The 16,743-nt window shown below is 36.8% G+C and overlaps 1 protein-coding gene across 5 annotated transcripts in view; it reads right to left on the bottom strand.

Moving 5' to 3' along the window:
- The window catches only part of arb2a (ARB2 cotranscriptional regulator A), a 503,242-nt gene that overhangs the window by 302,995 nt on the left and 183,504 nt on the right, over positions 1-16,743 (bottom strand). For all 5 annotated transcript variants that reach the window (XM_061906255.1, XM_061906252.1, XM_061906253.1 and 2 more), the window contains one exon: positions 11,838-12,044. In XM_061906255.1, coding sequence (XP_061762239.1) covers positions 11,838-12,044 — 207 coding nt within the window. The remainder of the gene's footprint in view (positions 1-11,837; positions 12,045-16,743) is intronic.

The raw sequence follows: 16,743 nt of genomic DNA, 5'->3' as shown, positions 1-16,743 counted from the left end.
GCAGTACTACCTCTTCCTGGACGCTACAATATAAACATTTATTATTAGCCTCTGGGAAAAGTTTATTTTTACATTTACCTGAGAAGGCTGCAAATAGAAAAGAGGAATTCAATTTCTATTTAAATTTGATTTGATATGCCATTGCTATTTTTTAATTATTTGTATTATTTGAAACTCGATTTTGCATGTCACTATTAAGTTATATAAGTCTTGCTTGTTCAATATTCAATGCAAAACTTGTTTGAGTCCTTATTAAAAGGTTAATTTGTTCAACCTTGGCCCGCGGCTTTGTTCGGTTTCAAATTTTGGCCCACTCTGTATTTGAGTTTGACAACCCTGTCCTACACCTTAATGATTCCGCCGCATGCGGGATTCTCACAGAAATGAGGCAAAAGTACAACTTTACCTACTGCATATGGTATATCGACTGTTTTATGTATTTTTTTTATTTTTTTTAGCGTTATTAAATTTACGAAACAATTAGCTGAAAAATAACAGGAGCACTCATTTTTAGGAATTTCCTAAAAATAAATTGTAGTCTCTTCCAGGTTTCTTGAACTGAACAGCTGTGCACCCTCTACAAGTGACGTTTTTTAGCTACTGAAAGAATACCCAAAATCATTTTAAAAGAAGTGAGGGCTAAAAACGTTACGCATGAGGGAATTTAAAAAGCATTTCATCTTTAAGAGAGAACTGAGAAGACTTTATATTTTGTCTTCCTGGAATACACTGGGTTTATACTGAATGTATTATTGAAAAGCGGAAAGATGTCACACATTTGATGTTCCCCAGTCTCGATTATCAAGATATCTCCTTGATGTTGCGCTGAAGCTGAATATAGTTGAGGGAAGAAGAACAGAGGCTGCCTCCGAATGCTATAGAAGTGAGTCTGTCAATTTATCTCTCTCAACATTTAAGAAGTGTTTTATATTATTAGGAAAACGCGTAAAAATAGCGTGGGAAAAAAAAGTATTCTTTCAGTTTTAAATATAAAGGGTCCTTAAAAATAGCTTGAAAAAATAATGTTTTCATTTATAAAATAAAAGTCCTTAAAGGTAGATGAAGCGCCGTTTTTTTTTTGTGTGTGTGTTGGTCCCCTCTGCTCTTTTTTTCCCCCCTTCTTCTTTTCCAGGACCCGCTGGCCTAATCCCAGCCAGCCAGCCTTGGGTGAACTCTTTGGAAGCTTCTTAAGCCCATGAATGTGCCTTTTGTTCCTGCCATTCCTCCGCTTGGCTGACAGAAAATAGCTAACTGGATTACTGCTAAAATTCAGAGTAAAGTGAACTCCCAAACTTCTATACGGCAAAGTACGAAGAAAGCCCCCCGCCCCTGCTCCTCCTGATCAGCATCCCACTTTCTATATCCCCCCCATCACTCCTTAGTCCATCAAACATCCCCTTTAAATATGGGCTGCTGGTGTGTGATCTGACGCAGGAGGAGAGAAGAGGGATTAGGTAAGGTTGAGGGGTTGCACACTATGGACCTAAGGCTAAAAAGTAGGGACCCTAAAAGCAGTAAAGAGCTTATTAATGGGTGTAAGGAAGCATAATAATCACCTCAGCTTTATTATGGGCTTATGTTCATGTGTGTGCACGGCTCATTGAAGTTATTATAACCAAAAAAGGACAATTGTCAAATTATTATCCTAATTCTCTAAATACTATGCAAAAAAAGTGAGTAGAGTCACATTTTGTTCACGCCGCAATGAGAACGAGGTATATATATTGGAGTGTGCGACTGAATGGCTGTGCGCAGGTGGTCTCGGAGCTCAGCGGGAGTTAAGGGTGCGAGGTGTGGAGAACAAAAAAAGGTTTGTGTGCGTGTGAATGCACGTGCCTTGGGTGGGTTCTGTTGAGAAAGATGAAAACAGGCCGGCTAAAGAGGTTTGATTTGATCCACCACCCACCCTGACTGACGGAGGTAAAAGAGGACACACACACACACACACACACACACACACACACACACACACACACACACACACACGCACGCACGCACGCACGCACACACACGTCAAAAACCTTAGTTCTTCTTCCCTCCTCCTTCACTCTTTTGTCTGCAAGTGTGTGTGCGTGTGTGGTGGTAGTGTGTGTGTGTGTGCATCTGCATGTGTGTGACAGCTTACTCCAGGGCGGACGGAGGCAGAGCAGCGGCGATCGGGGCGGTGCGGGAGGGGGCGTGCTTGACAGAGACAAGGTCAAACATACTCACATCATGCTGACTTTTGGGTCAAAGATCAAAATTCAAGGGTCACCAACACAGAACTGTTCAGCCATTAATCTTTATCCCGAGCCTTGCAATCCCCTCTTCTAAGGACAAGTGTATTTGGTTGGAAAATCTAAACCTTCCATATGACCCCTTGTTTTGTTTTTCTGGTTAATGGGCCTTATTTTGTAAGATGCTGCTGGTTGGAAAAGTCCACAATTTCCAGTGACCTGTGCTCTGATAGATGCCATGCCTAATTCATCGCCAAATGCATATTCAGAGTGAATAGAAGTATTTGGAAAAAATATATAGACTTCAATGACTTTACTATGAGTTATTCACTCACGTGAAATACTGTATGCTAGTGTTGTCCCGATACTAATATGTTGGTACTTTTTGATACATTTGCAAATAAAGGGCACCACAAAAAAATGCATAATTGGCTTTATTTTAACAAAAAAAAATCGCTATTCTGTCCTTATTTAAAATAGTGAACATACACAACAACTTGTATTTTATTAGTAAGTAAACAAACAAAGGCTCCTAATTAGTCTGTTGACATGTGCAAGTAACATATTGTGTCATTCCCCATTCTATTAACTTGTAGAAATGGTATAAAGTTAATTGCTATTCTACTTGTTTATTTACTGTTAATATCTGCTTACTTTCTCTTTTAGCATGTTTTATCTACACTTCTGTTAAAACGTAATAATCATTTATTCTTCTGTTGTTTGATACTTTACATTAGTTTTGGATGATACCACAAATTTGGTTATCAATCCGATACCAATTAGTTACAGGATCATACTGTACATTGGTCATATTTAAAGTATTCATGTGTCCAGGGACATATTTCCTGAGTGTATAAACATAATATACATTTTAAAAAACTAAAGTTGTTGTGATACCGAAAAATATCAACGTATTCATAGTAGTATCGACTAAATACGCTATAGTACTTGGTATCATTACAGTTGTTGTCAGGTGTAGAGCCATCAATGGCATTTGTTTACTTTTTGACGCTGCGGTGTGTAGTGACGCATGTTTAGCTATTCCTCGTCCTGCAGTGATAATGTTAATTGTAAGAAACTTACATTATTTGTCGCCATGGAGGCAAGGACTAGTGATTTAGAAGTAGCTAAAACACTGCAAACTGCGACTGGACGTCTGCCGCTAGCTCGCTAGCCATGTCTTAAAGCACCTCTTCTTGAGGGCATTTCAGTTTTATAACTTCACCTTAATCGTTAGTTTTTAAGCCAAAATGCATCCGTTCTCCCTTTTCTGTCTACATACTGTGTCTGCTTGTAATTACTGTGTGTGTGTGCGCTACTGAACATGCTCCTCTGCTTGTAAACCAGCAATGACACGACGTGACGACGAAGACAGGGGCGCAGGCGGGTGGCGGACCGGTACTTTTTAGAGGCGTATAGTACCAAACATAATTCATTAGTATTGCGGTACGATACTAATACCGGTATACCATACAGCCCTACTATATGCGTATGGCAAAGTTTGCAGTGGAACTTGTAGAAAAAAATAAACAATTTGTGAAAGTGGAAAGTTAAACCGAAGGCTTTTAAGGTGGATATATCTTCTGTGGCCCAACTGGTAATGATGCATCATAGCGAGTCACAGCGCTTGAAATACAATATATCCATCCATCCATTTTTTCTACCGCGTGTCCCTTTTGGAGTCGCGAGGGGTGCTGGAGCCTATCTCAGCTGCATCCGGGCGGAAGGCGGGGTACACCCTAGACAAGTCTCCACCTCATCGCACGGCCAACACAGATAGACAAACATTCACACTCACATTCACACACTAGGGCCAATTTAGTGTTGCCAATCAACCTATCCCCAGGTGCATGTCTTTGGAGGTGGGAGGAAGCCGGAGTACCCGGAGGGAACCCACGCAGTCACGGGGAGAACATGCAAACTCCACACAGAAAGATCCCGAGCCCGGGATTGAACTCAGGAGTACTCAGGACCTTCGTATTGTGAGGCATATGAACTAACCCCTGTATCACCGTGCTGCTCATACAATATATGTATTCATATAATAGCTTTATTTTGTAATCTGTATTATTTATTCTAATTATATGTGGGAACAAAATATAGTTCAACATTATTTGGGGCTGACAAAGTTACAACATTTTCTAGCGAGGGCCACAGATAAAAACATTGAGTACTTTTTACATTAAGTAAAAATGTATTTTCTATCTGAACAAAACATCCACATATTAGAATAGTGTTTTACGTAACAATGAGTACTTTTTACATTAAGTAAAAATTAATTTTCTATCTGAACAAAACATCCACATATCAGCATTGTGTTTTACGTAACAAAGCGAATTGGGGCTATACACAGGTGGAACTTAAAAAAAAATTGACTATCGTGCAAATGTTCATTTATATTAGCAATTCAACTTCAAGTGTGAAACTAATATGTGGTAAAAACTCATTACATGCAAAGTGAGATACGTCAAAACCCCGTTTCTATCTGAGTTGGGAAATTGAGTTAGATGTAAATAAAAAGAGAATACGATGATTTGCAAATAATTTTCAACCCTAATTCATTTGAATATGCTACAAAAAAACATATTTGATGTTCAAACTGATAAACATTTTTCTTTTTGCAAATAATCATTAACTTTAGAATTTGATGCCAGCAACACATAACAAAGAAGTTGGGAAAGGTGGCAATACATACTGATAAAGTTGAGGAATGCTCATCAATCACTTATTTGGAACATCCCACAGGTGTGCAGGCTAATTGGGAACAGGTGAGTGCCATAATTGGGTATAAAAACAGCTTCCCAAAAAATGCTCAGTCTTTCACAAGAAAGGATGGGGCGAGGTACACCCCTTTGTCCACAACTGCGTGAGCAAATAGTCAAACAGTTTAATGTGCAATTGCAAGAAATTTAGGGATTTCAACATCTACGGCCCATAATATAATCAAAAGGTTCAGAGAATCTGGAGAAATCACTCCACGTAAGCGACATGGCCAGAAACCAACATTGAATGACCGTGACCTTCGATCCCTCAGACGGCACTGTATCAAAAAAACGATATCAATCTCTAAAGGATATCACCACATGGGGTCAGGAAGACTTCAGAAAACCACTGTCACTAAATACAGTTCGTCACTACATCTTTAAATGCAAGTTAAAGCTCTACTATTCAAAGCAAAAGCCATTTATCAACAACATTCAGAAACGCTGCCGGCTTCTCTGAGCCCGAGATCATCTAAAATGGACTGATGCAAAGTGGAAAAGTGTTCTGTGGTCTGACGAGTCCACATTTCAAATTGTTTTTGGAAATATTCGACGAAGGGGAAGCAAACTGTTATTGACGCAAAGTTCAAAAGCCAGTATCTGTGAGGGTATGGGGGTGCATTAGTGCCCAAGGCATGGGTAACTTACACATCTGTGAAGGCACCATTAATGCTGAAAGGTACATACAGGTTTTGGAACAACATATGCTGCCATCTAAGCGCCGTCTTTTTCAACGACGCCCCTGCTTATTTCAGCAAGACAATGCCAAACCGCATTCAGCACGTGTTACAACAGCGTGGGTTCGTAAAAAAAGAGTGCGGGGAGTTTACTGGCCCGCCTGCAGTCCAGACCTGTCTCCCATCGAAAAAGTGTGGCGCATTATGAAGCGTAAAATATGACAGCGGAGACAACGGACTGTCGAACAACTGAAGCTCTACATAAAACAAGAATAGGAAAGAATTCCACTTTCAAAGCTTCAACAATTAGTTTCCTCAGTTCCCAAACGTTTATTGAGTGTTGTTAAAAGAAAAGGTGATGTAACAAAGTGGTGAACATGCCCTTTCCCAACTACTTTGGCACGTGTTGCATCCATACAATTCTAAGTTAATTATTTTTTGAAAAAAAAAAAAGTGTATGAGTTTGAACATCAAATATCTTGTCTTTTGTAGTGCATTCAACTGAATATGGGTTGAAAAGGATTTTCAAATCATTGTATTCCGTTTATATTTACATCTAACACAATTTCCCAACTCATATGGAAATAGGGTTTGTATTTGTAAAATTCAAATGAACGCCTTGTTATTCAGATGAGCGGGACAGAAAACATATTCTGGCGGGCAGTAATAGCCCTCAGTTCACGTCTGCTGCAAGACGGATGTCACGAAGCAACGACTAAGTTTGTGGTCAAAAGTTTACATGTGTTTGCTACAGGAGACACTCATTTTCGGTAGATGCATGTTTAATTGTAGTCAGAAAAAAGTTATATGTTTTCCTCACACCAAATATTATGTTATCATATTATACAGGTGAAACTCCAAAAATCAATTTATGTCAGCAATTAACTTCATATGTGAAACTAATCTGTGATATTACTTCATTACATGCAGAGTGAGATATATCAAGCCTTTATCATCATTTTTAATGATCTTGGCTTACATTTTTTGAAACCTGAGCTTTTCAAATCAAGGTTTTAGTAAACTGTAAAACATGATCAGTAAAATAACAAAAAAAGGCTCGATACATCTGACTTTGCATGTGATTTCTTAATATCACATGTTACTAAATGTTACATTCTTGAGTTACTTGCACATTATTTAATTTGTTAGAAGAATATTTATTCCATGTATTTCAAAAAAAGTACATTTTGTCTTCTATGCTATGTACAGTACGGGCGAAAGGTTTTGGACACACCTTCTCATTCAATGTGTTTTCTTTATTTTTATGACTATTTACATTGTAGATTGTCACAGAAGTTATCAAAACTATGAACGAACACATGTGGAGTTATGTACTTAACACAAAAAGGTGCAATAACTGAAAACACGTTTTATATTCCAGTTTCTTCAAAATAGCCACCCTTTGCTCCGATTACTTTTTCGCACACTCTTTGGTACATAAGCTTTGTACTTTGTGTTAGTATCTGTAATACACAAGTAACATACCTATTAATATTTATGTTATCTAATCAGACAACGATCAGTGTCTTATGTCATATGTGTTTAAAGAATGGGTGTCAAACCAGGTTTTAAATTTGGCCCGTGTGATGAGTTTGCCAAGTATTAAAATTAGCTGCTTTTTTTTTTAATGAAATAAACTGCTGTTCTAAGTGTGTCCACTGGATGTCACAATAGCAATTCTGTTTGGCAAGCAAATAGTTTATATTGAGGCCAAGCAAGAGGTATAAAGTAAAGGGTGACTGTGGCTCCTCCTCCTCGACCCATATGAGACTTAAAACCTGCCGTTTTATGTCTTCTGCTTCGAACATATCGTCATTTGGCACACCTGTTGCCATAAAATATCTCAATATCTCACAAGAAAAGTGAACTTAACTCTTTTGAATAGTTTTTACCTCCGTTTTTTGCGTTTTGTTGAGTTAGCTCTGGATTGATACGTGGAGATGACAAAGGAGGTATTTGATACCTCGACAAATTTACAAGTTGTATTTTTGGTTCAATCCCAGAAAGACTGGGACTTAAAGTTTAATCTTGGCTTTGTAGATACACTGAGACAAAGTCAAAGATCATTGTATCTTTAAAGCTGCACCAATTTCCTTAGAATTTTCAACACACTTGAAGTGTTTTATCCAGTGGATTATTTATTTGTACGCTTCCATAATGTGCTTGTTCTATTTTTGGCCAAAGTAAAACAATAAATCTACCTTGAGTTGTCTTTATTTTTAAGTTGTCATGCCATGAGTTTGCCATTCCGGCCCACTTCATAATAGCTTTTCCTCCATGCGGTCCCTGAGCTAAAATGACTTTGAAACCCCTGGTTTAAAATATAGAAAACATACATGCACGAACAAGCTGTCAATATATTACAGTTTTCACAATAGCATGTGTGAACTAGCCACATTAGCAGCAGCCATGCAATCCTTAAAGGCCTACTGAAACCCACTACTACCGACCACGCAGTCTGATAGTTTATATATCAATGATGAAATATTAACATTGCAACACATGCCAATACGGCCTTTTTACTTGACTAAATTGTAATTTTAAATTTCCCGCGAAGTGTCCTGCTGAAAACGTCGCGGAATGATGACGTATACGCATGGCGACACGGACTGTTAGGAAATATTAGCGCTGCGCACACACAGCTAATAGTTGTCTGCTTTAACCGCATAATTACACAGTATTTTGGACATCTGCGTTGATGAATCTTTTGCAATTTGTTCAATTAATAATGGAGAAGTCAAAGTAGAAAGATGGAGCTGGGAAGCTTTAGCTTTAAGCCACACAAACACACGGTGATTCCTTGTTTCAAATTCCCAGAGGTGAAACTTTACTATGGATCAGAGCGGTCAAGCGAACATGGATCCTGACAAAATGTCAACCAGCAGTTTTCGGTGAGACAATTTGTGGTAAAAAGTCGCCATGCACCGGAGATCAGCTAAGCTTGTGCCGTCCGTACAGCTGCCGTCGACTTCCATCAGACACTGGCTTCAAGACACCCGTGGATACACCCTTCCGACTATCAGGTAATATTAAACTCACTAAAACACTAGCAACACAATAGAAAGATAAGGGATTTCCCAGAACTATCCTAGTAATTATGTCTAAAAACATCAGAATCTGTCCTAATGCAATGGCGTTTTTTTTTTTTTCTAGTCTGTCGCTATCAATATCCTCAAACACAAATCTTTCATACTTGCTCAAACTAATGGGGAAATTGTCCTTTTCTCTGTCCGAATAACTCTTTTTGTTGGAGGCTCCCATTAAAAACAATGTGAGGATGTGAGGAGCCATCAACAGGTGACGTCATCGTCTGCGACTTCCGGTACAGGCAGGGCTTTTCTGTTAGCGACCAAAAGTTGCGAACTTTATCGTGGATGTTCTCTAGTAGATCCTTTCAGCAAACATATGGCAATATCGCGAAATGATCAAGTATGACACATAGAATGGACCTGCTATCCCCGTTTAAATAAGAACATCTCATTTCAGTTGGCCTTTAACAGTGACATGTTAGTCAGTAGCTTCTTCACAACCCGGCACCAATAATGTTCTTAAAACACCACTAAACGTTACACAAACACAGTAATATCTATTAATAGTCTAAATGAGTCTTATACAATCATCAGAATACTCACATCGTCAAAGACTAGAGCACAGATTGAACTTAGAAGGGAGAAACCAAGTTACCACACATTAACACAAGTCAAAAGGACAGTGGAAGTGACACTGTCAAGAAATGCTTCAAAATAAAAGACTCTGGAAAACGTAAATAAACATGGAGAATTCTTGACAATAGGAGTCCATCCATCCATTTTCTACCGTTTATTCCCTTTGGGGTCTTTTAAGTTAAATTGAGTTATGCAAGCAAGTAAATTACTGTGATTAATCGCGATGAATGAAAATTCAAAAGTGTGAATAATCTGATTTAGAAAAAATTATCGCAATTGACAGCAGTATTATCAGTACAAAACATTTATATTGTACAAATAATTTATTATATGTTTTGTCTTTAACACTTTATCTTAACACTTCTTTTGAACAGTAAAATTTAAGATTAACATGTTTGTATTGTTTTCCAAAATCGCGGTGTTGTCCATAGAGCTGTGAAAGAAACAAGACTGTTTAACAACACTAACTAAATTGCATGCTGTGAAAAAAAGATACACAACAGCTGCATACATCCTTTGGCTCAATGCATCTGATCCTGTCTGGCATGCATTATGCAAGCATGGGGGAGGCGAGACACGTTCAACATCAAGATGCAAATCATATCGCATCTGTCTTTGTAGGATGGGGAAACACTGGTGGGTGGGGATGTCTTAATAATCACTGTTAAAAGTTACAGAAGGCTATGTGCAAGAGGGGAGCTGACAGGGGAAATGCGGGAAAAGAACTCACACACCTTGTTGCATACGGTGTGGATTTAAAACACAGCGAAGATATATTTGAGAACAATAAACAGATTCATACAAAAATACAGCACTATATTGCAGCATAGCTGTGGCATGATCAGAGTAAGTGGCACTATTCTTTCTGAGAAATAATCACTTTGAAGTGAAACTTTCTTAAACTTTACCCTTGTCAAAAATAAGTTGATAACATTATTGCATCAATGCAGATGAATCACTCAATTTAGTTTGACCCCACAAGCTCCTTTGTCTTAACCAGGGATGGTTACCTAAAAGGTAGCGTGGGTTGTTATACGGTCAGTGACCAGGCCAATGCAGTCACTTACACTAACTCATTTACATAAAACGAATAGCAAGTTTTGAGCAAACACATGTCATGCATTCCAGTGAAGAAATACAATTACAAAATGTCTATATGACAAGCTGACTGTTGAATTGCATTTGTGTCCAAATATTGGTATATTTTTAATAAATTAAATCATGCAGGTAAGTCAAAACATGTGATTAATCATAATCAATCAAAAATTCAAGTGTGATTGATCTAATTAAAAACAATAACTTGACTATTTCTAATTAGTGTCTTAATTCTCAAACCCATATATATTTAATAGAGCTGTTAAATTATTATTTTTTTTATTAAAATAATCACACTTTTGAATTTGGATTATTCACAATTAACTACAGGTTATTACTATTCTGTATCATTTAATTTACATTTAAAAAAAGACTCCAATATGTGGACACAAATTACTGACAGAATGTCATCCAGTAACATTTTTTTTAAATGTTTTACGTATTACTTACTTCTGTATTGCTCAAAAACGGTTTAACTAATGATCCATCAGCATGTTATTGGAAGTATCAGCAGTGGATTCACTAATTTTTGCATTGACCTGATCACTGACCGTGTAGCACCTGTGCCGCCTTTAAGGTAACCAAGTAAAGGAGAATGTCCATCAAAATGAATTTAAGGAATAATTCTGCGTGTATGTGTGATGATTGCATTTTTTGTTTTGTGATTGATCCTGAGTCACCCCTAATATATACATATTATTTACAGCAGCCTTTTTTAAAATGCTTTTTTATCCTAAATGTTGTTCTTAGCTGTACTGTAAAGTTCAAATTTGAATGACAATAAAAAGGAAGTCTAAGTTCAATGGTCTTAGCTGTCAAAGAAACTATTCTCCACCATGGAAATATATTTCTTAAAAGACTAACTTCCTTTGTTTGACCAGGGCGGTCCAGACGTGTGTCCGCACATCTGCTAATATGTGTGTTTGCGTGAGGTCAGTGTCACATGACCACCTTTTTTTTTCCGCACAGTGTGTGTGGGAGAGGTAATAATCCCGATGGTCAACAAAGACTGAAGGCTGCACTGACCAGTCCGCCGCCATCATCGTGGAGAGGGAGAGAGGCAAAGATGGAGGGCGAGAGGGAGGTGGCCATGTGGTTAACACTTGCTCACTGAGAGGCGACTGGAGCCCAGCCAACCTCTTCACACACAGGCTGACCACACAAGAGCCTCTCTTTCTCCTTCTGCTTCCCATCCTCCCTTCATCCCTTGTTACTTAACATTTCCTCCCCTTGCCTTCTCTGATGGACACCTCCCCCATCATCTGTTGTCCCTTCCAAAGTTCCTTGCTTCGGTTTTCCCACCTAAGTATTTATTCCGTGACCCCAAACCATCACATATCCTGTGTGTGCGTGATGCACATCGCTCCCTCGGTTCCTGCCACCCACCCTCCCCTCCCTCCTTCCTCACAGCCAGCGACATACCCGTATAGGGATCTGCTCCGTCTCCGTCTCCTTCTGTGGGTTGCGGTACTTCTCGTAAAATTCTTTCCTCTTCTTGCCCTCTCTGTCATCTCTACGTTCCTTCTTTTCAACGGGTTCCTCCGACGGCTCGGTCGGAGAGGACTTGGGTGGTTTCTCCACCTCCAGGAAGTTCTCGTTGGGGTTGAGTACCATCACACTGTAGCCCTCCTAAAACAGAGAGAAGATAATGTATATTAGAAATCAATATCATTTAGAGCTTATGTATCATTTTTGGTTTGTATTGTTTTAAATGTGGTAGTCTTTATCACACACGCACACACACATACACACACACACACACACAAACACACACACACACACACACACACACACACACACACACACACCTATAATATACAACAATGATGTTCATATCAATTTAATTTTTTTTAAATTAAAATTGTGATTAGACATGTAATATAGAAAAGTAAATTCCAAACCCGTAAAAAATGACACAATGCTGTACTACAAATAAAGGAACAAGTAAATTGACTAATACACATATCCTCTCTCTGATTATATAAATACACATCTAATTATATATTATATATATATATATATTATTGATACAAAAGTGTGTATGTATATATACATATATATATATACAGTATATATATACACATATACATACACACACATACATATATATCAACATAAAATATACATGTTTATAAATATATTTGTCATACAACTATATATATCAGAAATATAAAATAAAAATACATATCTTTGATATATGTTATATGTCATAGATGTATTTATCATACATACATACAGTATATATACACACTATATATGTATATACATATATAATATATATATTTCATATATATATAATACAATATATATATATATATATAAATATATAAATATCTATAAATATGTGTGTACACAGAATATATATGAATATATATATATATATATATATATATCCTTGAATTGCCTTGAATTACCGCCTGGTCAAATTCGTGACACCTTCCCTGTCATCATTTTCAAAATGGAGGAGGCTGATTTCAATACCGGTATTTTTTGAAATCGCATAAAGGGAGGAAGATTAAAAGCTATTCTGTAGGATTTAAGGTCCAAGCTTACATCACACTCAAATATTTTACTGCATGCCTTTGTTAAGTGCCAGAGTGAGAAGAGGTTTTAAAATAATTAGCGCATGCTTACTATGCCTTTGGTAAGCGCAGGAGTGAGAAGAGGTTTTAAATTAATTAGCGCCCTGGCGGCAATTCAAGGAAATATGGTATATATATATATATATATATATATATATATATATATATATATATATATATATATATATATATATATATATATATATATATATACATATATATATGTATATATATATATATATATATATGTATATATATATGTGTATATATATATATATATATATGTATATATATACATATATATATATATATATATATATATATATATATATATATATATATATACATATATATATATTTTATATTTATATCAAAACTAATGCATTACCAAATGCAAATAATCACAAAATGATTTTGCATTACTCATATATAAATGCCCATGCTCCTTAATTCAAACTAATTAAAGTAAATGAATGACGTGCCAATAAAGTTGCATTGGTGTGAAAATAATTGGGTGTTTTTTTGTTTTTTTATATTCTGCAAGAAACTAATTCACTGTGATTAATCATCAGTCAATCAATCCAAGTTTGTACAGCCCTTAATCACAGGTACCTCAAAGGGCTGCACAAACCACAATGACATCCCTGGTCTGAGCCCATATGTATATTAAAAAAAAAATAATAATAATAATAATAATTATATATATATACATTTCTCCACAAATCCATAAATAAATATACAAGCCTTGTAGCATTACATTAAGAGAGATACAAAAGATTGTGTTGTAAATTTCTTAATTTCTGATTTTTTTTTTAAAGCCATGGAATACTTTATTTTTAAATGTCACATGAGAATAAAAAAAACGTAGTGGTACTGTATGTAGAATGAGGTATAGAGGTAATGATTCAAAAAGATCCTTAAATGGTTGCATGACAAAAGAAAGTCTAGGAAGTAACTGCATGATTGTAATTCAACAACAGCAGTTTCAGTGGGTGAATAGCACTTAGTAACTCTAAAGGCCAAGTGGCACTTAATATCAAAGCCAATCGATCCCAGCATCACTCACCCTGACTTTGTGCAGCAGCACATGCAGGACTTGTGTGTAAAGTCCCTAAAAACCTTGACAGAAAACACAACTTCAATTAATAAAAAAAAAAAACTTTAAATGTGCCTTTAAATAAACAGACTCATGGAGATTGTTTTTCTTGTTGTCGCACCAATAATGACTTCTTCAACTTTGCAAACATTTTTAATTACCTGTGTTTATTGTCCCGAGCACTCGACAGGAAATAGGTGGAATCATGTTTCACTTTGGAACTCCTTTTTGCGAACACACACAAACCCCACCGGATTGAAACGGATTCACACACACACACACACACACACACACACACACACACACACACACACACACACACACACCAATTCCACAGCAAACAACACATGCCGAGGAGTCTGGGAGATACACAAAAATACCTTTGGGGAATGTGAGAGGGAATTAAGAGAGGTGGCATCTCTCTCGGTGTCCTCACGGCTTCCTCGCAGCAGCACACACATCATCTCTTTCTTAATAAGTGTTAACGCAATGTGCTTGTCCTCCCTTCTACGCTTGTGTGTGTGTGTGTGTGTGTGTCCCTTCTGTGCCCATCACCATCAAACTTGCCACACACCCTTTCCCTTAACACCTGCCGTGTGTTGACAAAATGACACATTGCCACTTATTCAGATTACGGAATTAAGTCCCACTCCTTCTCAAATACATGTTGTAGTATATTTCACTCCAGATATCAATGAAGTATTATTACTACTATGAAGTGATCATATTCATTCTGAGTGTGGAGCTTCAAATTACACAAATACATTTTAGCTTTTAGGAAATCTCCAGATCAAATACACAATTTAGTTCTGCTCAGAGTTCTACTTGGAGATGAGGACCCTCATTTAGTGAGTGATTAACACCCAGGTGCACAGTATATTCACTCATATTTTCATGGGTGTGACGGCTGAGATAATGGAGGAGAATCTATTAGGGCAATTGAATCCGAGCCGCGGATATTACAGAGACATTTGCACACAAAGACGGCGTTGAAGACACACGCAGACAGATGGATGACCAGATGAAAACCCTTCGGACTGGAGCAAAAGGAAGGAGAGATGCAGGGATGTAACAGAACTGAATCAACACCAGCTTTGTGGCACTGCCCACTGGTGGCAGCCTGCTAACATAGCCGAAGGGAGCAGATCTTCAGGGAACAACATGGCACTCATCAAAATATGTTCTATTGAAACTAAAAACATTATTACAAAAATGCATATCATCTAATCACCAGAAATATTTTCGACATGTGACTCATGATGGAGAAAGAAAACGCTAATATTTGAATTTGTTCATTTATGTCTTGTAATGCCCTAATGTAGTTAGCAACAATTGTGATGAAATGCTGTGTACTTTTTGTGTACATATAAAAGTGCACCATTTATTTATTTGATTTCCGTTTGACCACACTGACATGCATACACACAAATCTTTACTACCATCAAACAATTAACTCAATACAAAAACAGCAGCGGTTTTATAATATATTGTGGTTAATAACAACTTGATTTATAATAGGGCTGCAATGATAAATCAATTAAATTAATGAATTCAATAAAAAAAAGCTTGAATATTATGTTGCATCGATTTATCGTCGAAATGTATAGTAAAATATTATGTAAAAACAATATAAATTGATAAATTCCGTACTGTGCAGAGTGCCCGGACTTTTAAACGTGCAGACATGGAGTGGACATGAGAGCGGTGGTCACTATGGTTGCAAACAGTTAAGAGTATGTATTTTTTTAATGCATTCACACATATTCAAAGTGCAATTTAAAAGTTGAAAATGTGCATTCATTAGGAAAAAAAGAATAAAGGTTTTCTTGTTTACTTTTAATGCCTTAATGTAGTTAGCAACAATTGTGAGGAAATCTTGTGTATCGCAGCAGGACTTTTTGTGTGAATATAAAAGTGCACCATTTTTGTTTACAAAATATCCGTTTGACCACACTGACATGGATAGATAGTACTTTATTGATTCCTTCAGGTGAGTTTGCAAACACTTAACTATCATAAAATAATTAAGTCAATCAAAAAACAACAGTGGTTATTTAATATATTTTGGTCAATAAGAACAACTTTAAATAGAATAGGGCTGCAATGATAAATCAATTAAATTAATTAATTCAATAAAAAAAAGCTTTGATATTATGTTGCATCAATTAATCGTCTAAGTGTATAGTAACATATAAGATAAAAACACTATAAATTGATCAAATCCGTACTGCGCAGAGTGCCCAGACTTTTAATTGTGCAAACATGGAGTGGACATGAGAGCGGGGGTCACTGTGGTGGTAAACAGTTGAGAGTATGTATCTTTTTTAATGCATTCACATGTGTTCACAGTGCAATTTCAAAGCTGATAATGTGCATTCATTTGGAAAAAAATAATAAAGGTTTGCTTGTTCACTTCAATTTTTTTTCCTTAGAATACACATTGAGGCTATAAAGCGTGTCTTTCGATTGATCGAACAAACCAATGGAAACAATTACCCGATGACTAAAATAATCAATAATTGCAGCCCCTGAACAAGACCTGAGGACAGCATCCAATACAAAAGGGCTCCACGTCACCGTGTTGGAGTGAGGAAAAGACATCAAGCGTTGTCACGTCTTCTGCGTTCCTGTTTTTCCCCTGAACCTGGTC

The sequence above is a fragment of the Nerophis ophidion genome, linkage group LG07 (assembly GCF_033978795.1).
Source record: "Nerophis ophidion isolate RoL-2023_Sa linkage group LG07, RoL_Noph_v1.0, whole genome shotgun sequence".
Classification (NCBI taxonomy): Eukaryota; Metazoa; Chordata; class Actinopteri; order Syngnathiformes; family Syngnathidae; genus Nerophis; species Nerophis ophidion.
Note: the sequence above shows the minus strand (reverse complement) of the source record. Positions and strands in the feature narration are given on the sequence as shown.